General features: G+C 35.4%; 3 protein-coding genes across 4 annotated transcripts; all 3 read right to left on the minus strand.

Annotated features, from left to right (window-relative positions):
* Window positions 1–877: 877 nt before the first annotated feature.
* On the minus strand, window positions 878–5,142 carry LOC140797257 (11-beta-hydroxysteroid dehydrogenase A-like). The gene is made up of 6 exons (XM_073150559.1): window positions 4,300–5,142; window positions 2,952–3,144; window positions 2,756–2,841; window positions 2,414–2,545; window positions 1,824–1,988; window positions 878–1,271 (listed from the first exon to the last, which is right to left on the minus strand). The coding sequence occupies exons 1-6, from the start codon at window positions 4,486–4,488 to the stop codon at window positions 1,101–1,103; spliced, it is 936 nt and encodes a 311-aa protein (XP_073006660.1). The 5' UTR covers window positions 4,489–5,142; the 3' UTR covers window positions 878–1,100.
* LOC140797684 (11-beta-hydroxysteroid dehydrogenase A-like) lies at window positions 5,075–10,750 on the minus strand. Its single transcript, XM_073151308.1, is given in 10 exon segments — window positions 5,075–5,514; window positions 6,719–6,820; window positions 6,822–6,884; window positions 6,987–7,176; window positions 9,023–9,309; window positions 9,563–9,727; window positions 9,825–9,956; window positions 10,060–10,145; window positions 10,252–10,444; window positions 10,568–10,750. Coding segments are annotated over 10 exon segments (1,695 nt in total). The 3' UTR covers window positions 5,075–5,220.
* Window positions 10,751–11,577: 827 nt separating this feature from the next.
* On the minus strand, window positions 11,578–19,988 carry LOC140797375 (probable metal-nicotianamine transporter YSL6). Of its 2 annotated transcripts, none has more exons than XM_073150756.1 (7): window positions 19,490–19,988; window positions 17,369–17,541; window positions 16,909–17,006; window positions 15,958–16,095; window positions 14,944–15,133; window positions 13,975–14,101; window positions 11,578–12,771 (listed from the first exon to the last, which is right to left on the minus strand). In XM_073150756.1, the coding sequence occupies exons 1-7, from the start codon at window positions 19,830–19,832 to the stop codon at window positions 11,837–11,839; spliced, it is 2,004 nt and encodes a 667-aa protein (XP_073006857.1). In that variant the 5' UTR covers window positions 19,833–19,988; the 3' UTR covers window positions 11,578–11,836. The 2 variants fall into 2 exon arrangements, with proteins under 2 accessions (XP_073006857.1, XP_073006856.1); XM_073150755.1 differs by having other exon boundaries at window positions 11,578–12,783; window positions 19,490–19,980.
* Window positions 19,989–21,067: the final 1,079 nt, after the last annotated feature.

A 21,067-nucleotide genomic window follows, 5' to 3' on the forward strand; every position in this document is an offset into this window, starting at 1 on the left:
TAAGCTAATAAATAAATAGTTATTATAGAATAAATTGTCTAGTAGTTTGGCGTGGTGGCTTGGCTCAAGCTTGACTCAACTCGGTTTGACAGCTTAATAAAGTCTAGATTAGTCGACTTAATATGTTGGCTAAATTTTAACGAAACTTAAGCACCTTTGTATCAAAGAAGAATTCGCCTTCGATAACAAAAAGACATCTCAAGTTAAAACTATAAAAATCAAGACAACTACAGCTACTGAGATTTTGTTGTTCTAGTTTTGCTTCATAGAACTCATTTTTGTGGATAAATTAAAACTTAAGCTAATAGATAAAAAGAATAATTATGTATATTATCATAAGTATAATAGATAAGATAATTAATAAGAGGATTATACCAACATTTGTTGTGATCCATGATTTCAAATACTAAGAATTGGGTGCTTAAAATCATTTTACTCGACTCCGCAAGTAAATGTTAAAATTTTTATTTTAGTTATAAAGTAAATTATAAAAAAATAATAATAATTTTAGACAGGGAGGCAAAATACATATGACCCAAAACAAAGTTAAATATGCCTAAATATTTTTTTGGTTAAAAATATTGCATCACCAATTTTAAACTCTCTAAATACTATTTTATCTTATAAACAAAATAAAGAGAGAAGTTTTAGAGTAAAATAATTATTTGACATTTTCCATTTATATTATCCAAAGATAAGAGATATTAAGATAGTCTATGAAATAGATGTACTAAAAGAGTATACAAAATTAGGCAATAGTTCAACAGTTTTAAGTGTAATTATCTCTTAAGAAAGTTTAAAAAAAGCTACAACTGCTGCTACAAGAGCATTGATATTTTCTACACCTATTTCAGATGTCATGTGAACAAGCACAAGATTGTTTAATCTAAAACTTCAATAACCAAACAGTAATTAATTTGCATGTTACCATGCTAATACTTGTCCAAAGAACAAGAAAGTAAACACCAAATAAAATACAAAGAAATATACATAAAATATATCAACTATAAGCTTAAACACAACAACTACTACTTTGTCTCCAAGATCCATCTGAGCTTAGTATCTTTCTTTGAAAGTATATATATTAACCCTCCAAGTTATTATCCAAGGAGATAATGGAAGAAGTCGACCACCTCTGGGGCAAGAGACATGACTATGTGGAATGGCCCATACCATGATGGCCATGTCACATACTCGTCGCCGCGGCATGCCCTATCCACCACCACCTTGGCCAGCCTCTCCGCCCGCCCTACCGGAACTCCCATTTCGACCTACCATATATATATTGATGTCATCAATAAGTTTTCTACTACTTGGTCATTTATATGAGCATTAATTCTAGATATATCTACTTGTGTATGAACATAATAATAGTTAGATAGTTAGAGAAGTAGGTTTATATATATTGAAAGAAGTAGAAATTTAATAGTGTCTCTATGATCTCCGCTTAGGAGTGCTGCAAAATATTTTGAGGCCCTAGACGAACATATTAATTAAGCCTTTTTAAAATTTCACATAAAAATATAATAGATATTATTTCTTATTTTGTTTTAAATAATTAGATAACTAACAAAAATATTTTTAAAAACTATGTTCCTTGAATAAGATAATATGAAGATATACGTCAAACGACTTAATTATCCTCACATAATTTGAACTGGAAAAAATAACTATTGCACCTAGTTTTTTTTTCTTTTCTATTCTATTATATTCTTTTCTTTTCTTAAATATGTACCTCAAAAGTAGGATTTTGTGTGTGTATTGGCAAGAAGCTAGATTAGAAAGTATATATATATATATATACCAAAAGTATGACAACTTACATATCTTCCCGGCTTATCAAGGACGACTTGGCCGTCGTTATGAAGACCTTTCCCTTTGAGCATCTCAGACTCCACATAACCAGGAAAGAGGATGGTGATTTGGATATCGGATCCAAACTCAGATCTCACCGTCTCGTAGAACCTCATCAATGCTGCCTTGCTTGCCTAATTAATATACATCAACAACAAGCAAAGGTTACATTTTATGTCTCGTTCACTTGTAGAATAAATTTTTATTTATTCTAGTATAAGCCTCCTTATACTAGTATAGTATAGCGAGTAACAATCATTTACTATTTCACCCATAAAAATACATCATTTCAATCACTCTCTCTTTCCTCTTTTTTTTCTCTTCATCGGTTCATTATAAAGAGTGAGTATTTTATTTATTTTATGTCATATCAAATATAATAATTATATACTATATTAGTTTATGAAGAAACATCATAATAAATTATATCGGTATAATCTCTTCTATACAAGTATAACAGACGAGGATAATTATACCTATATAGAACTTATTCCACAAGTAAATGCCGCTTACTTAGACTACCGTAAATTGCTATAAAATTATAAGGTATTTTGCTTACATTGTAGAAGCTCGTGTTTGGAACTGGGATTCGTGCAGCCATTGACGTATTCACTATGATTTTCCCACGGCTTGCTTTGAGGTGGGGAAGGGCATAGTATGCTGGATAGATGGATCCCCAGAAATTCACATCCTGAGAGAATAATAATAATAAAAATAACATTTGCAATGCTGAATCGTTCAATCTTTCATCACAATATAATTCAAAAAAATTTAGTTCTTATGAATTCTATTGATGATTATACCAACTACTAAGAGTAAAAGTGCACTACTTAATTATAAGAACCGGAAGCATTGACTAGCTCTATTGGAAATTTATTAGTGTTTATAGCTAATTTATTACCATGATTTTGGTGAATGCAGTGATGTCAGTGATCTGTTCAAAAGGGCTTCCGGAGCAAATTCCTGCATTAGCCACCAAGTGATCCACTGCAAGAGGGAAAAAAGAGGAGTTTATTTAAGGATTATATCACTCAAAACTCTTAGAAATCTAATGACAGTTTAATTATTTAGTATAAGTTCAAATATTTGTTACTCACGTCGGCCAAAGTGAGCAGTAGTTTCCATGACGACCCTTTTTGACTCGTCGGCATCCGAAATGTCGGCCGGAAGGACAAGGACGTCCGGTGCACCGCCACCGCGGGCGGCCTCTGCGACAGTGTTTAGAAGTTTTCCCCTCCTTGCCACAAGAGCCATGGATGCTCCTCTTTTAGCATACTCATAAGCTAGTTTCTGTGGAAGATTTTGGACAAGGAACATGGGGATATACAAGGCAAATGATGCTCAGCTGATACCAGATTACTCCCATCAAATGTTAAATAATAAAGTAAATCGAATGCTTCAGTTGTTATATACTGGACCAACTGTTATTCTATTTTGCTAAGAGGTTAAAGATGCAGCCATGTATGTCTTTTAACATATCTCCTCGTTAATCAACCCTTGTTCAACTTATTCCTCAAGAAACACTATCTTAGATACCATATTAGATAATTAATTGTTCCAAATATTTAACGTTTGGTTGTAATGGTCCAATATATATTGATAACTTTATACAAAAGCAGAACCTTGTTATGATATAAGAGTTGTTCTAGCTTGAAGAATAGTGTTGCGAGATTTCTGTTCGAATTATCGTGCTTTAGAACGAGATTTAATCTGTGTAAATGAAGAACAAAAGATTCATCTACTTAGTCCAAGTAGTCTCTAAATTAAGACTTTTTAGAGCCTATTTTTTTACTTTATAAAAAGGAAGTCCTGAGAAAAATATGGCACTACTAGAGACCAAAAATGACCAAAAAATCTATTTAGAGATTGTTCAAAGGAGAAGTTAGGGGAGACCAAATTTATGAGGTCTTCATGGCTCAATATAGTAGATGTCTACCTCATTAAAGATTGGATTTGCTGCTGTTTTGAAGGTCACAAAGGCAATCTTCAACCTTAAATAACACATTGAGATAGACAGTATGTATACAAGTGTTTTGAAGTGTCTGTATGCAAGTGTTTTATAACTACTAATTGATCTCAGATAGAAGTTTCATGATGCTTTTCTAACGTTAAATATTGTAATTTGCGTGCATCTTCGCATATCATATTGTGATTATTACTTCTTGTTTAAAGTGAAACAGATCTTCGAGACATTAACTAAATATTATTCATATAGAACTTCATCAGACTATCCTGGACCTACTATATTTTCCCTCCATGGACCCTGCATCAATGGCAGTCTATTAGCAACATATGACTGCAGATAGATTTTAATCCAATATTGAAGATGCAAGAACTTTACGTGCCTTAGAAATACAAACCTTACATTAGAACAAGTCAACATTTATACTCAACAAGGTAGAGAGAAGTACAGGATTTCTACTCAGAAAGAAGAGTATCACTAACCTCGCCGATGCCGGAAGACGCGCCGGTGATAAGAACCACCTTCCCTTTCAAGTCCTCCTCCTTCCTGAAGGCCCTCACAAACACCCATGCAACCATCTTCCACAAGAGGGAAAGGGGAAGATAGATCAAGAGGAAGACAGGGGTGCCAATGTGAAGCACAACACTCAGAAACCAGTTCAAGAAATCCATTTGAAGGCAATTGAGTGTGCTCTGTGTGGTGGTGGCACGAGATCTATGGCCCTTTATTTATAGCTAGCTGCAATGATTTGATCTCCTAACTTGACAATGGCAATACCATCTAAGTACTATTTCTTGATTAATTTTTCCACTTTGCTACTATTAACCTCCTTGTTTGGACCAGTACATCAATACATTGATAGCTGATGCATCTCACACATCACACTCAATTATATGCAGAAGCAGCTACACTTGCTAACAAGAGTTAACAGAGATGTCACAACTCACAATATTCAACTCAATAGCCAACTACTAATAAAAGGACAGGAGGGGCTAGTCCTGCCAAGCCTTCTCACAGATGAGTAGAAACACTTGCAACCAAAAGCATTCAATCTCACCTCTAGCAAGTAAAAGTTCCAATGCCTTAGCTGTCTCAAATGTGACATCCCAGGACGCAGTTTGCTAGATGCGAACTCTCCAACCGACCCTACTTATTCAGTGGATAAATCAATCAGTTCTATTCTTTTATACTCTAGAAGTAGTCAGAAGAGAGCATCCACCTTGAGATATATGAACTCTAACAATGTAAACAGTAATATGGTTTGCACTGGTTATGTCTCATCCATACTTATTTTGATTCATCTGGAGTGCTGACAAAGGTAACAGCAAACTTCTGAGAATAGGAACATCAAGAAAACTTATGTACAAACTTTACTTCAACATATGTATGCTTCTGTGAGGATTTTACCCAGCCTTGATCTCCGGCGATACAATCGACGAAGGATAGAGCAAATCCTTCGAAGCAGAGAGATCCAACAACTTCTTGGTAAGAGCACTTGTGGCTGTGGGCGCCCCAGGCAAGGTCATGTACAACAGTCGCATGCTCCATCCAACAATCTCAGGCAGAAAGACTCTGAAGAAGTATAGTGAGATGAACCATGGCGGCTCAATAACATACCCGGCCCCCCTGCATGCACCCTTGACGATGGCCTTTGCACAGTCTTCGGTACGCTCTACCGGCACAGTGCTGAGCACAACCTGAAAGTAAATGATAGATTAGATAAAGCTATTTCATTGACAATATTGATGAGAAGTGATACAATTAAACTATTAAACTATATGACCAAACCTTTACTGGATTTCAAAACAAAATTTCCCAAGATTATATGGCTAAAAAAATTGTTTTAATCTTACAATTGCCCTAAAATGATTTAAAATACAATTAAAAACTCCAGCTTCCTACAAATACATGCATTACATACAGAATAGTATTGACAACAACAAAGAAACACCTTCTTCAGAACAGGTTTTTCAATAGAAAAAATCAAAGGAAAAGATACTATTTCTAGAGTACTGCAGCAAATTCTTCTGGTATAGTATGGGATGATAATAAAATACGGTAAGTGTGGGATATTAAAATACATTTCACTTTTATATTCAAGGTACATGCGATTTAGTGCGGGATGAAACAAATTCCTGTGGTTTGCAACTCATTAGAATGACAATTTGTGACTGCAAGTGTAAGATTAAAAAGATATACCACCCACGTAATTCTAGAGTATTGTGACAAGAATCACCTTCATAAATAAAGCACATTACAAAAGGAGAACAACAAAAATCGATTTTGCAAAGGTGTAAGAAGGGCACTAATACAATCAAAGCAAAGACCGAGCAATAAGCTTGTCAATGAGTTGGTAATATGACTTAACAACATATCCTCTTTTATATAATCCTTCCTTTCTCCTTGCTCTACTAGTTGACCAATCTATGGTCCATAGAATATGGGTCCTATAATACCTCATAATTGAAAAATGGGGACTTCACTACACTCAGTTACCTGGCAACTCCTAATCTGACTGGCAATTTAGTTTTAAAAGGCTGCTTAAATTTCAACTGTAGCATGTGATAATCTATTTATCGGCTGCCAAAATACACTGAAGTAAAAAATCTAGAGGATCTTCCATTGCTTCATCTCATATTAAAGCAAGAATATATAAAGGAAAAGTACCAGATGGTCCCGGAACCAATGACAACTTGATCTTTGATACCCAAAGTCAAAAACAACATTTGCTCTATCAACATTTATTTGTTGCAACTATAATATAACTACGCAAACTTGGAATCAATTATCATAGCATAAAGAATTAATTCGTGCAACTGTGTTATAACTTATAACTGCACAGACTATCAACAAGTTATGAAGAAAATGAATTTGAAATAATAGAGTAGTTCAGGAGCATACATCTCTCAAATCTTGGTCCACTTTCATCCTCCCTTCCCTTGAAAACACTTTCCCCTTGCTCATCTCAGACTCGATCACTCCAGGAACCACGATGGTGACGCCCCACCTCACGTCCCAGTTCCACCCGTATCGTCTCATAGAAGTTAAGCAATGCTCCTTTACTTGCCTGCAATTGGACATACCACAGCATTCATATTAACGTATAAAATTAGAATTTGACGTCATTGGAGCATAAACACAAACATTTTGACTGCAGAGTAATACTTACACTGTAGAAGCTCATTCTTGGGATAAAGTTGTATCCTGCGATTGAAGTGATCCCAACAATTCGACCGCCAGTCTTCTTATGGTGAGGGATCGCAAAGTGAGTTGGATAGACCGATCCCCAGAAGTTAACATCCTGTTCCACGATGATAGATTTATTTACAGACATGACATGAGATGGGCTTTTGTCAAATTATCCACTGTTCCTGGGGACTTAGTGCAAGAATTACACTAGAAAATATTACTTTTCTAATATAATAATTGCTTGCCACTGACTCTACTGTTGTATTATAAAAATGTATAAATAATCTTCTAGACTTTTAAAAATATACAATTAAACTCATATATTAGCCTACCATAAACTAGAAGTCACATTCTAAGCACTTGAATGTTAAATTGTTTTCAAATAGATTTAATTAGCATCATAAAGATGGAAAAAAAATAAAAATTAGATAATTTTGCGCTCATCTCCTTCCTCAAGCTAAAGCAAGAAGAAAAGTAATTTCTCGAGATGACTACTAGTGGTGGCGGTGGAGTATTTAGTTGTTGCTGTGGTGGTGATCATAGGATTCGAAGGAGGTGGTGCTGGCAATGGTGGTGGCGGCAGCGGCGGTGGTGGTCATGAAGGAGTATTTAGGGTTGGAGGAGGTGGCAAGGAGGTGTTGGTGGTCGAGCTATTTTATAATTATCACAATCTTTTGACTATTTTAAAATGGGCAATAGTTCTATCTATAAGACTGTAATTAACTCAAGAAAAAGAAGGAATGAGTTACCATTATAGCTCTAAAGTTTGCAATGTCATTGACTTGTTCGAACAAGCAAAGAGACTCGATATCAGCAATGTTCACTAAATGATCCACTGCCAAATCAGATGAATGCATCCAATTTTAGCAAGTAAATCCAACTCAATTCAACTCAATTCAACTCAATTCAACTCAATTAATTATATATATATATATATATGAATGTCTAACATATTCTATTTCTAAACTACAATGCCCTCCAAATAGTTGAATTTAAACATAGTCTGATTATAATTATAGACCAAATATGAATAATTAAATTACCTTTCTATTTAAAATCCTATCGGAGTTTGAATCCAACAAAATTGAAGTCTGGCTTATAATACGAGATTAGATCTATAATCAAGCCTGGCTTGGGCTTGATAAACCCAACCCGACATAACTAACATAATATCTTATAAATCTATATTCACTCAACAAAAATTTATTCTCTCTTCTTCCCTCCAAAACATTCATATAAGTACTCACATTGATAACGAAATAAGGGTTTATGGGCCAAAAAACTTTAGAAAATATATATGAAAAATTATGATAATTTAGGATATTGGTGGAGCTTAGGCCTGACTTTAGCTACTAGTATATAAGATGTTAACAGTAGCGGGTCGGGCTTAGCTTGGAGTAAACCCGACCCGAAGAACGCTCAGGTCTAGTTTTACACCAAAAATATATATTATATATATATATATATATATTTTTTTTTTTTTTTTTAATTTAGTTTTAAATATTTTAATATTAATATTCTTAACAAACAGCTATCATTAAATTTCCAATTTCTTCTGATTACTTCCCGGTAGTATTCTGATTTAAATCCAAAATTATAAATAAATTAAATTAACTATAAATACAAAATAATTTTACTAACCTCAAGGAAACATTTCAATATTAAAATAAAAAAAATTATACTCTCTTTTAAAAAGTAACAATATATTAACCTTTTCTTTTTGAAGGAAAACGTTCTAAACAGAAGTACTGATTTAATATTCAAGCGTCAAATAATAAATAATTATATGATAAAAAATAAGTAAAACACAAAAATCAAAACATATGATGATGAGTTTCCCTAATTTATTATCCAGATAATTAACAAACACTAATCATACAAACACAAGTAAAGCGTGACGATCACTCCAACCATTAATTCCTTCTATTTTTCATAACATATGTACTACACTGCACTTCAAACTCAAAACTCGACTTGAAGCTAGTAGAGGACCCCAAAATAGACATCTTCTTTCACTCGTTCTTGATCTCAGGAGACTTGATGGAGGATGGATACAAGAACTCCTTAGCTCCGGTCATGTCCACCAGCTTCTTGCTCGGCGACTCGCCGTGGTGAGCTCCGGGCCTCGTCACGTACAACATACGGTAGCACCAGTCGAACACCTCAGGTGCAAACACCCTCCACAGGTACAGCACTCGGAACCACGCCGGCACCGTCACCGTCCGGTCGCCGCGGCAGGCCGCATCCATCATTGCCTTGGCGCACTCCTCGGTGTGCACCACCGGGAACAGACTGATTTGAGCCTGCCAAGAAAAAAAACAGCCAGGGTTTCAGTTTTGCTCGTAAACAAAGTATTAATTGCCCATTTTCTCGTAGACCCACAAATAAAATGGAGGTGTTTTCGAAAAAAATTCCAAAATTTTGAATGAAAAGGACTACTATACATGGTCTATAGTTGAGTGATCTCATTGTAATTAACTATTAATAAACTAAACAGCAGGAAAAAAAGAAAAGAAAAGAAAAGAAAAGGAAGAACATTGATGCATGCATGCTTACATCCCTCAATTCTTGGTCCACTTCCATCCTTCCATGCTTGGATAGATGCTTCCCTTTCGTCATCTCCGACTCGATCCATCCCGGAGTCGCAATCGTAACTCCGACCTCCCTGCCGAGCTCGATCCGCAGGGTCTCGTAGAAGTTTATCAATGCTGCATTGCTAGCCTGCATCAAGCAATGAAACAAATCAAGAATATAATCACAAATGGCAACGCTTGCATTACTATTCAAGCTGCTACTAAAACCGATGGCAGTTCTTCACATTGTAGAAGCTCATCCTCGGCATCGGCGACCACCCGGCGGCCGACGCGTTCACGAGGATCTTCCCTCCTGTCCTCTTGAGATGAGGGAGAGCATAGTACGTCGGATAAACTGATCCCCAGAAGTTTATATCCTGAAAAAAATTAATCCATACATGAGCAGCTAGCTTATAAGTCCTATATAATTATTCTTTTAATATCTTATATCAACTAAATGGTTAACTGTAGCAGTCGTACCATGACTTGGGTGAAATTGGTAATGTCAGAAGCTTCCTCAAAGTAGCAGATGTTGGATATTCCAGCATTGTTCACAAGATGATCCACTATCCAAGAAGAAAACTAACATCAAACTCAAAATTCTTTATTCCTATATATGTATATATATAGATGAAGAGAAAATTTTAAGAATTACTGATGATTTTCCCTTACAGCGACCAAAGTGGGAAACTGTCTCTTCCACAAACCGCCGGCAATCGTCCGGTTTGCCGACGTCCGCCCGTATAACAAGAACGTTCGGCGAGCCGAGGTCCTGCGCCCTATCGGCGACTTCTCGGAGGCTCGCCTCTCTCCTCGCCACAAGAGCCAAGGCGGCTCCTTTCTTTGCATACTGATAAGCCAATTGCTATACAAACAATTAAACGCATCAAAAATATTTATTAGTAGTACATGCAGATCTTTACGAGTAGTATATAATTAGCTCAGTAGCCAGTGTAGAAGTAAGAGGTACGAAGTAGGATTGACCAACTTCGCCGATGCCGGAGGAGGCGCCGGTGATGAGGACAACTTTGTGGGTGATGTCTTCGGGGAAGAGGGAGGCAAGGAAGGAAAGGAAGAGCTTGAAGAAGTAAAAGGGAGGGACGAAGAGGAAGAGGGTTATGAGAGCAGTGGGTGGTGCAACCAAGTTCATGAAGTTGGTGATCAAATCCATGTCGTCTTCTTTTAAAGTTACTTGAGATCAAGAAGTTGGAAGAGGAGAGGAGAGGAGAGGAGAATAACTCTCAAGGAATTGAATATTAATCTAAAGAACAAAGCGGTGCAGGGCTGTAGAGGTGTTTGCATGGGTGTGAGTTGGAGACACGTAGATGGTGACAAAGGACACGTGGCAAAGATTGGAAATAATTTAATTACTAAAGAGAGGTTATCAGATAGAAAGCCTTAAAAAAATCCTAGTCTGATTGATTCCTACTTCATGAGATTTTAACAAAAATGGGCTGCATAAAATATATATTTTTTTTTATCAGAATGGATAATAAAGAAATTTATTACTAAAGAGAGGCTTATTTTGTCTATCTTATCATAAATTAATAGTGAACCCACTCAACTAGTGAGCATTTTATTTATAAAATATTAAACAGTTTAATGGCTCATATATAGAGTAGTTAATGCTTAATAAATAGAGTACTCAGCATACTATGTGATAAAGACAGAGTATTCTTTTCCTCTAATAGAATGCTAAATTATTCATTATTTTATAAATAGTGAATCAATAAACTATTCAGCAATTTTTTTTATATATAAACAGATAAATAATTTAATTATTTTACTATTAACTTATGATGTCACAGTTTAATTATACAAAGCCTCCTTTATTGGTAGACATAAATATTAAAAAAAAATTCTGAGGCGTAAAAAGGCCTCCTACTTTATTCCATATTCATATAACTTGACAATCCAAATGGGATAGCTAGTGGAACTGTGTAAAGTATTAAGTGCAACAATGGTGCAATCCAAGATAAAATAAAGGACTCTCAAAGAGAAAGAAATTAAAGGAAATTATATCATACCATAGTGTAAAAAGAGTATATAAAGTTTGGATTTCTTAGTATTGTAAGATGGATTGGAAGATCTCTTCCAAAGGTTACAACAGCAAATTACTCCACAACTCCAAAGACAGGAAAGTTGACACCAGAGTTGCAAGAAACAAAGGAACACTGTTAATTTACATATATTAACATGATAGCTTGGAAACAAAGGTGACAAGTAGACCCCTAAACCAGCCCTCTGTCTCTAACTTTCAGCTGGTAACTGATGGTGCAAAAAACATGCAAATTGGTGGGTCAATCCTAAAGATTGAGAGTATGGCAGAAGGGACGGTCCAAATTCCATCACCACAGATCAGACCAGATGCAACTGCTCCAGCATACTCATCAGCCTCCTTACGATTCAGCCGTTCCCAGACAAATAAAATGACTGTTCCGACGAACATGTCTATTGCAAAGTATGCTCCGATGTAAAATGGTATTGCCATTGCCATCGGTATTGGAATATATTGTGATACATTCTTCGGTGTCACATCCCTCAAGAGATTGATCAATACTGCAGCCAAGAAGAATGCACAGCAGATCTCTAGACAGTGCTTTGGTAATGCTGAGAAGCCTTCAACACCTAGAATAGCCATTTCTCGGTAAATAACAGCATATGGAGCTTTATATACACCATCTGGAGATCCTATATCAAAGGCAGTCCAATAAAGCCAGAATGTGAGAGGAGCAATAACACATCCAAGTGCGGTCCCAATCAACTGAGACACAAACATGGACCGTGGTGAGGAGAGGGTGAGATAGCCTGTCTTAAAATCCTGCATGAGATCTGCGGCGGTGGACACTATGGACATCATCACGCCACATGCTGCTAACCCAGCAATCACACCACCATTTTTGCCAACTAGTGCGGCAAATATGAAGAGTCCAATCTTTCCATACGTGGAAGCAAGGCTCCAATCAGTGAGACCTGTGCCGTAGGAGTTGCAGAAGGCAAGTGCAGGAGCAACGATATAGCATACAAGAACTAGATACCACTTGACCTGCGGGAAGATCATCGGTATTGTCGCAGTGGATATGGCTGCAAGGCCAACATATCCAGAAGCTGCGAACCAGGAAGGTATTCCATCTCTTATGAATGTCTCATTCCGAAGCTGTTCTTCCATTAGGTGTTCAGATTTCTCATCAGCTGTAGATGAAACTAATCAACAGATGAGGAAAATTTACTTACAGAAATTATATTAAACAGTCTTTTCGAGTGCTTGACTATTAGCTTGATACAATAATAATGGAAGAAAAGGGCTTAAGCCTCTAAGGTTACCACAGAAGAAATGAGAAAGGTAATAGTGGTAGTGTATCTGACGATTCTAACTCAAAAGATGAAAGAAAAAGGTATAAAGTAAAGGTAGATGTGCTAAAATAATAGACATACATGTGAGTAGGTAAATTCCCTATAGGCATGTGGCCGACAAATTTCTCTCTTCCAATGTGAATTCTACCCTAATTTTTGTTTAACACAAAATTCATTCAAATTTTGGAACTTGGGCTCAGCATTTTACTTACATAAGTTCAATTAATCTTCTTTTCAGATAGGTCATAGTAGTGATTAATCAAAGTGATGAAGGAGAGATAGTTTATGCATCTAAGCAGCAACCTACTGCATCAACTATTTGAAGAAAATCTCAGCAGTTGAGTGTCATGCTTCTGGAAACAATTCAAGCAAATCATCAAACAGGTCATTCAAGCATTTCTAAGATGAGAATTAATTTCAATTTCAATTCCCAGTTTCTTTGCTGAACGATTAGGTTTCCTTTGGAAGAAAAGTGGAAATCTTTTCCCGGAGAATTTTGTTCCAACCAGAATCTTGGAACCATTGTCCCTCTATTTGTTCCTCAAGTAGTGGTGAATTTTAATGACTGCACTAAACAAGACTAGAACTGGTGCATGCTAAGAATCTTTTATAGCAACCTGGTGGAATAACATGAGTTAAACAAATCTAAATACCTGTTATAGGTTTTTTTTCTCCCTTTGTTACCAATTCTAGAAAAAAAATATCCTTCCTTTAAATTACGTATTTGACAAACCCATGAGATTTCTCCACAAATAAGGTCCAAAAGTTCTTTACTCGTTGAACCTTGAATCATGAGATGTTCTTATTGATGACTGATTCAGGAAAAAGTATATAAAGAACTTACTTTAGAATATCAATTACTTAAAATCCAAAAGAGTGTCAAATAGAAGATGTAAAGCGGGGATAAGATGATACAAACTAATACTTGATGTATTCTAGTTTAGAGTGCAGTGCTTATGAGTTAGTAACATATCTCTAGGTCGTTAACTCACTGATGCATAAGATAGCTTACTGGAAGGATAAAAGTAAAGATATGTTTACCTCGAGATATAACAGGAAGATCAGCCCTTTTTGATCGTGCATTGCAGATTTCTCTTACAGTAATGAGAATTATTTTAATCAAGTTGTAAAGACCATCGCCAAGTATAAGAGATATGGCTACGAAAACCTGCATAGAGACATACGGTCAGAAGAAGAAACTTCATCAAAAGAAACATAATAGTAGAAATTCAATACAGAAACCATGCAGAAGCCCAGTTATATTGGTATAACAAAAGTATACCAGTGTTTAGTACGTGACATGTCCATACTTTATCAAAAAGAACCTGACTGGAGTACTTTGTTTTAATAATTGATATTTCTTGATCTTTTCTAGTCACTTTCAGAGACTACAAGGAGGAGTTTTGATACCAGAAAAGACGGTAGACATAGAAGGGGAGCAAGATTGTGGACCTCATGCTACTGATCCAACTTGCTAGGACTGTCACATGAAGTCACAGTTTATGGTAGATTTATGTCTTATAAGTACTTAAAATGTTTGGATCAAATAAAACTAAACACTTCAAATTTCAATTTGGGGGATTTCTGGAATATTGTCTACATAGCTACTGACACCCAACATGAAGGAATTCTTATAAGAAAAGTGATAAGAAGATCTTCAGAAAAGAAAGCAAATAGCAGTGATATATATACACAAACTTGCAAGCCTATTGCTCTTCATGGATTGATACAAAAATAGCAAATTTAGCATGCTAGGACAATTGCTAAATCAACCTCTTCTATTAACCAGAATACCCTTTCTGTTCCTTTTTTAAGTGACAGTGATGTTCTAACTTTCTATTGAAAAGAAAAGTTGCCAAACTTTATGCCAAATTCACATGCAAATATCTTTTCATCTTATTCTATGACTCAGAGAGAAAATCATGAGATATATCTAGAAAATTCTGTTATTTCATAAACTTTCCAATTCCTTAGATTATTATCTTAAATTAAAATGATTCTAGAAATTACCTTGTATCCATAGAGGCCTTTAAAGTCATTGCTTTCAAGGTTATCTGGATACCAATCACCAGCACGTTTACTGATGAATGGCCATAGGAATCCCCAGGATATAATGGCTCCAAGAAGAACAGAACAGTTAACAATATGTGGGCAAATAAGGCCACATCCAATGTAAGTGGGACTGAAGTCAAAATAAAACCTGCAAAAAGGGAAAATAAAAATTATTAGATAAAGTCTTCCTACTTGGAAAAATGTCGTTGATCATAAGTTAAACAAGATTATCTCTGAATAAGATGTGTATTCTTATTCAATTGCCTGCTAATTAGAAGAGGTACTGATGCAACTCTGTTATTGACTTATTTAGACAACTATGATGAAGCAGCCTATTCTACAGACATCTAGAGCAAATTTATGACTACAAAAGAAAATAGTTCAATGAGAAAAGAAAAAGATCCAGAAAGAAAACCCAAAATTAACCAATTTGGGTTCTATGGAGGTATGCAACCTTACCTTCAACTTTGAAGAGACTGTTTCAACAACCCAGACAAATGGCCCCTTGAGTCCAATGGGAAGCTTACCATTCCACTAAGTGACATCCTAAAAGACTAACGTTAACTAGGAAACCAAATTTACCACTACCCTGAAATTAGGAAATTGATAGAACTGAAAGTTCAGGAATTGCTGCCAATGAGAATTGGCTCAGTCAACGGCTAACTAAGATAGAACTGACTATACGGCCATCCTGGGTATCACAATCATTTGCATCTAAGAGCAAGGAGATTTACAGCAAGATAGAAATATACAACTACTTAAATAACATACTTGGTCATGAGAAAAATCTAACTGTATGTATATATAGAGTCAAGGATTTCCTTGCCGCCGGTATGTGCCATGCCGACATAAAACTTGCCAAAGAAAAAGGGCGGGATGAGATATTGGGAGAGATCGAGTAAAAAGAAACTAGTCATCGATTTTCCTCTCTAAACAAACGAGCGACTGAAAAAGATGATAGAAGATTTTTACGTGTTCTTAAATGCTTCAAGACCCAGTGTAGGAAAGTTATCAAATCCACAAGAATCCCCGACACCACTAAAGAACCACTTGAAGCAACTCCAGCAGAAACTGATGCTAAGGTACTTTCCAAGGCAGTGAACTTGCTTTCTGCAATATATCTCATGAGGTATTAGCAAAAAACCAAAAGCAATTACAGTATAAACAATAAACACAAAAAGTTTGGAAAATGATTTATTTATTTATTTTATTAAAAAGGTTTTCGGCATTACTAATCATGTGTGGGATATCTTTGTGCAGCAGGACACCAAAAGAGTTAATTTACTTGAAAAAGAAAACTGTCTAGCTTTTGAGCATGGATTTAAGTGAATGAACTTGGAAATAAGTGCAAAAAGAAGAGAAAAAACATTACACATTGTAAAGACACAAAAACATCTTTGCACATCCATCTTAGACCAGTATTTACATTGATATTGCTAATGCTAAATGCATCCTAGATTCTTTACCAAGCAAGTTTATAGATCCCAGCAATATCATACTAATTAATAGTCCAATACTCCAATTAGAAAACTACTCATTTCATTCTTCCTCTAGAGCTTCTAACTTTCTTCAGGCAAATTATTTACTATAATCCAACTAACTAATTAGCGTTAAAGAATAAGTAGATGCACTTGTTCCTAGACTCTCCAATAAAACTAACACTATCCATTACACATTTTGGTTTTGTATGAACTTATTAATATTTTAAAGGTGCAACTTTAGAAAATTATAAGGATTCCACACTCAAACCAAAATTTTAGAGAAAAAAATAAGACAATAAATTAAGCTTATTGTATTTGACACTACAACAGAATAGCCAGAATTTTGTAGAATAAATCAAGGGAAAAATAATGATAAATTTGTAAAAGGTAACATCTTGCACTAATATACATACAGAGTGCAAATTTACTCATGTATTCTTACCCGGCAAGCTCAGCTCCGGTATTAGTGTGAAAACTATTTATTAGAAGAGCTGTGGCTGTTCCACTGGGGTATGTGAGCTTGTAATCAATTACCATCACCTATGGCAAGATAAGTTTACAAGTAATCAAGAAGAATCTCTCAAATCAAAAGAAATGGTGGTTAAAGAAGAAGGCACATAACAAGTATAACATTGCAAATATTCATCTGAAAGAGGCTTATCTGTGTTTTCCCATTAAGGGATATGTGACATAAGTAAACTTAGAAGAAGAATCTCAGAAGCCAAAGGTGTTAAAAGAAGTAAAACAAAGTCTCTACAAGACTAAAGAGAGTGCAACAAGACTGAAGACATAATAAGTTAATAACTCATACAAGAGCAGGATAACTCTTCAAAGAACACATAAATTCCAAGTTTTAACAACCATAAAGTAAAAATAATCCACAAAGGCATAGTTGTTCATACCTTACGTAGTGCAACAAGACTGAAAAGCCCAAGAAAACTAACTACAAACATGAAGCCGATCATCCAACCCAAGGAAGGATTTTTAACATCTTCCGCCCTGTTACCAGGATAATCTACTCCAATAAGTTCATATGTTCTCTGATCCATTGAGAGCATATATGAACCAAAGCCGCCTGTTATATAGGAAAGGTAAATTAGCTCAGAATTAAAGAAAGCAAAAAAAGCCCATGATCAATAAGAGTTCTAATTTTGGTGATCAACTCAAAATTTCCTTGCCAAGCTACATGAAACAGATTTCCAGACGTCCACAGAAAAATTATTGCTAACTGCCCAAAGTGAGAAGCAAAAATGTTCTGATAAAGACGTTCCTCAGTAATATCATCATGACTCTCAAAGTCATGTGCGGTAGCAATACCAAACCAAATACGACGAGTAGTGGGGTCCTGAGCTAAAGCCTTGGCTAAACCTCAGAAATCTTAATGCCATAATGCCTTTCAAATCCTCCTAGCCGTTATCCTACTGCAATAATTCTTGCTAAGGGGAGAATTTTCCTGTCACCAGTTCATAATACCTAATTTAAAGGTCATTGCAGCAAGATAAAATGAATAGAACATCAAGTCCTTTCAAGACACAACCAAAAGTAGCATAAGCATAGCTAAATTGAACTTAACAGAGAGAACACAGATGACCAAGAAATAGATTTCTAGATAAAAGCATATGCAATAAGCTATAGTTTCTTAAAATAAGTGTGTTAATATAAATTTAGGATTAGAAGTTAATGCATGTCCAAATTATGTGTGAAAAGAGACACTTAAATAAGAAAAATGTTTCTTCTCGGGACTTCTACCTTTAAAAAAAGTTAAGCATCAACTAGGATGTTCTTGCTAGAAAGTAAAATTAATAAATTTCATCTACAACTAAAATGCTACTATATAAAAGCTAAACTATCACATTCATTCAATTTGCTATTCCATTTACCAACAAAGCAATAGACTTGGTAAATCACTGATATAACATTCCACTAAAAAGTGACATGGGAGCTAGTAATCCAGAGTGAGTGACACAAACTTGTTAATTATGCAAGCATAAAACAAACAACAATTTTGACCAGTATACTGGATTGTGAAGGTAATGAAGTACAAAACCCCAGAAATCCCCAGAAAGCCCCCATACAGTAATTCAATAAAAAGAAGACAAGACCAAATGTTGTTCTAGACTTCTATTGAAAATTTGTAACATCATAATTGAATAAGAATTGAAATCCAAAGAAATGCTGAAAATCTAATGGCAACCCATCTTCCTAGGACAGGGGACCAAAAATATTAATGTCAAACCTTAGGTTTGGCATACAGTGGTTTCCAACATCTCAGTCAAGGTAAGGTTGAAGGAATTGAACGAAGTGTAGCTACAGTTAAAAAACTATCTTTTTCACCTACCCACTTAATTTACTGATTCTACATCCTAAAGTCAAAAACCCACGCACAAATACAAAAGAAGCTAGTTAAATCGCATAAGAAAATATTCTAACATGTGAGACTCACTAGCTAAAATGAGATGCCCAACAACCAGAAACATTCATCCACATGGAACCACATGTGCCAAACATGCTACCATCGGCTGTATTCAGGATAACGTGAATACCAAATTCAAACAAGAAACAGCGCAAGATGCACCCCCAAGATTTATAGATAGCAAAACGGAAAGGAGAGATTCCAAGCCCCAACAAGAATTCCCACAATGAAAGAACTCATTATAAAAGGAAAAGAATCAAATGCACCCCCAAGATCAGACTTTGTCAAAAAAAAAAAAAAGAAGAAAAGGAAAAAACTTTTCCTGTATAATTCACACCCACCAGCTGAATTTTACAAGAAAGAACAAGCTTTTCTGATATAATTCAAATACAACACCATGGATTATGCCCTTGGTAAAATCAATCTGTGATTTTGGTCACAGAATAAATCCACATGTTTTTGATGAGTTTCTCCATAAAGAAAATTTTAAACCCACACGATTGGATTCAACAAGGGCAGCATAAAATCTACAAACCAAAAAAAAAAAAAAAATCAAGAACAGAGAAACAGAAGCCCAATCATTAAACTAAAGAAAAAGTTCTCTCATTACCGCTAAAAGCCAACCCGTAGCAAGCAACGACACAAGTCTGAATCACCGTGTTCTCCTGCTTGGTAAACGGTTTCGTCCAGATCCCCAACTTCTCAAGAAACCCCGTCCAGCTCCGCACCAAGAAGAACCCGAGAAGCCCCGCGGCCACGTTGAGCGACGGAATGACCCCGACGGTGAGATTAAGCTTGTGGGTGATGATGCAAAACAGCGTACCGAGCATCGCGCTCACCACCAAGCCCCTAACGGTGATCTGATCCTTCCACGGCGGGATCTCCTCGGCCACCGCCTCCGACGTCAGAAGCGGCTCGGAGATCTCAACCGCCGACGACGCCTCGGTCCCCATTGGCCCCAATTAAGGTTACGATAGGCTGGGGAAGGAGGGATCTGTAGAATCTTAGGGTTAGGATTTCGAGAGGGAGGAGAGAGAGAAAGAGAGAGTGGGGAGAGATGGAAGAGGGGATTGGGGGAGAAAGGCGGTGGTTTTAACTGCCGTAGCGTCGGAGGAAGGTAAGATGGCGCGGATTCTTTAACGAATATTGCGTGCGGATATCATTCTACCCACGCTTTTGATTGGTTTATTTTTGTGGGGCCCAATTGAATAGGAGGTACTTTTTATTCTAGCGATAAGTAGGGTCCTTTCCGAAAAAAAGTGAAGCCTGGGAAAATATGCTACGAGTTTCTGACCAAAATAGCCTTCCTCACAAACTTATTTACCTACACGGCCAGTTATCCAAACTTACTATCTATTAAAAGGAGTCTATTTTGACACGTCACAAATAAAGAAGGCCACTAAAAATGAGTTTTTGACCAAAATATCCCTGTTCCAATTTTTCCTAAATAGATTACTCTATATAATTTATTACCAAATGAGATCTAGTTTACTTTAGTCCTGACAAAAACGTTGAATTAATAAACATTTTATCCTTAAGTAAAAAATGATGATTAGTTTGGCATTTTTGTTTGATCCTAAAATACTGAACTGATTAGTGTTTTATGTATATAAATTATTTTAAAATAATCTTTTACTAGTTAAGAAAAAAAATTGTCTGACGCTAAAAATGCTGAAATGATTAGTATTTTAAAAAACAAAGAGCGATTTTGTTAGGGCTACAATAAATGGTAATAACTTTGAAGGATAATCTATTTTGGTAAAAAAAATGTCTAATTTGATCATAATCTCACTAAAAATTGGTGAATTGTAAGGCAAATTTTTCAACATTTTATCTTAAATATAAAATTTATTTATAGTTTATCTTAAATATAAAAACTAACATAAAATATTAAATTTTTTTATCATTTTCTATGAAAATCATAATAGTTGATATGTCCATAACATATTAAGTTTAAAGTGTAAGCTATTTGAGTAAATAAATTTTTAAATAGACGAAACTTTAGATGCTACTAATAAATAGAATTTGTTAGATAAAAAGTTTATAACTAACTATATAGTTTAGTTAATAACTAATTCCTTTATATATAATAAGTGGTGAATATTAATAGGATAAAAGTGCAAAAAATAAAAATTTAGTGGTTATTATTTAAAGCAAATAGGCTGTAATATGATATTTTACAAATAAG

This window comes from Typha latifolia, chromosome 11 (genome assembly GCF_019914945.1).
Source record: "Typha latifolia isolate L0001 chromosome 11, TyphaL0001v2, whole genome shotgun sequence".
NCBI lineage: Eukaryota > Viridiplantae > Streptophyta > Magnoliopsida > Poales > Typhaceae > Typha > Typha latifolia.

What these genes read in the sequence shown, in the direction of transcription:
- LOC140797257 (XM_073150559.1), bottom strand. Translation starts at nt 4,488, where the DNA reads ATGGATTTCTTGAACTGGTTTCTGAGTGTTGTGCTTCACATTGGCACC. An exon ending in CGTCTTCCGGCATCGGCGAG is followed by an intron (nt 3,145 to 4,299) that starts GTTAGTGATACT and finishes AATCTTCCACAG; the next exon opens with AAACTAGCTTATGAGTATGC. An exon ending in TTGATAAGCCGGGAAGATAT is followed by an intron (nt 1,272 to 1,823) that starts GTAAGTTGTCAT and finishes TATATATGGTAG; the next exon opens with GTCGAAATGGGAGTTCCGGT.
- LOC140797375 (XM_073150755.1), bottom strand. Translation starts at nt 19,832, where the DNA reads ATGGGGACCGAGGCGTCGTCGGCGGTTGAGATCTCCGAGCCGCTTCTG. An exon ending in CTACGGGTTGGCTTTTAGCG is followed by an intron (nt 17,542 to 19,489) that starts GTAATGAGAGAA and finishes CCTATATAACAG; the next exon opens with GCGGCTTTGGTTCATATATG. An exon ending in GTCTTGTTGCACTACGTAAG is followed by an intron (nt 17,007 to 17,368) that starts GTATGAACAACT and finishes ATCTTGCCATAG; the next exon opens with GTGATGGTAATTGATTACAA.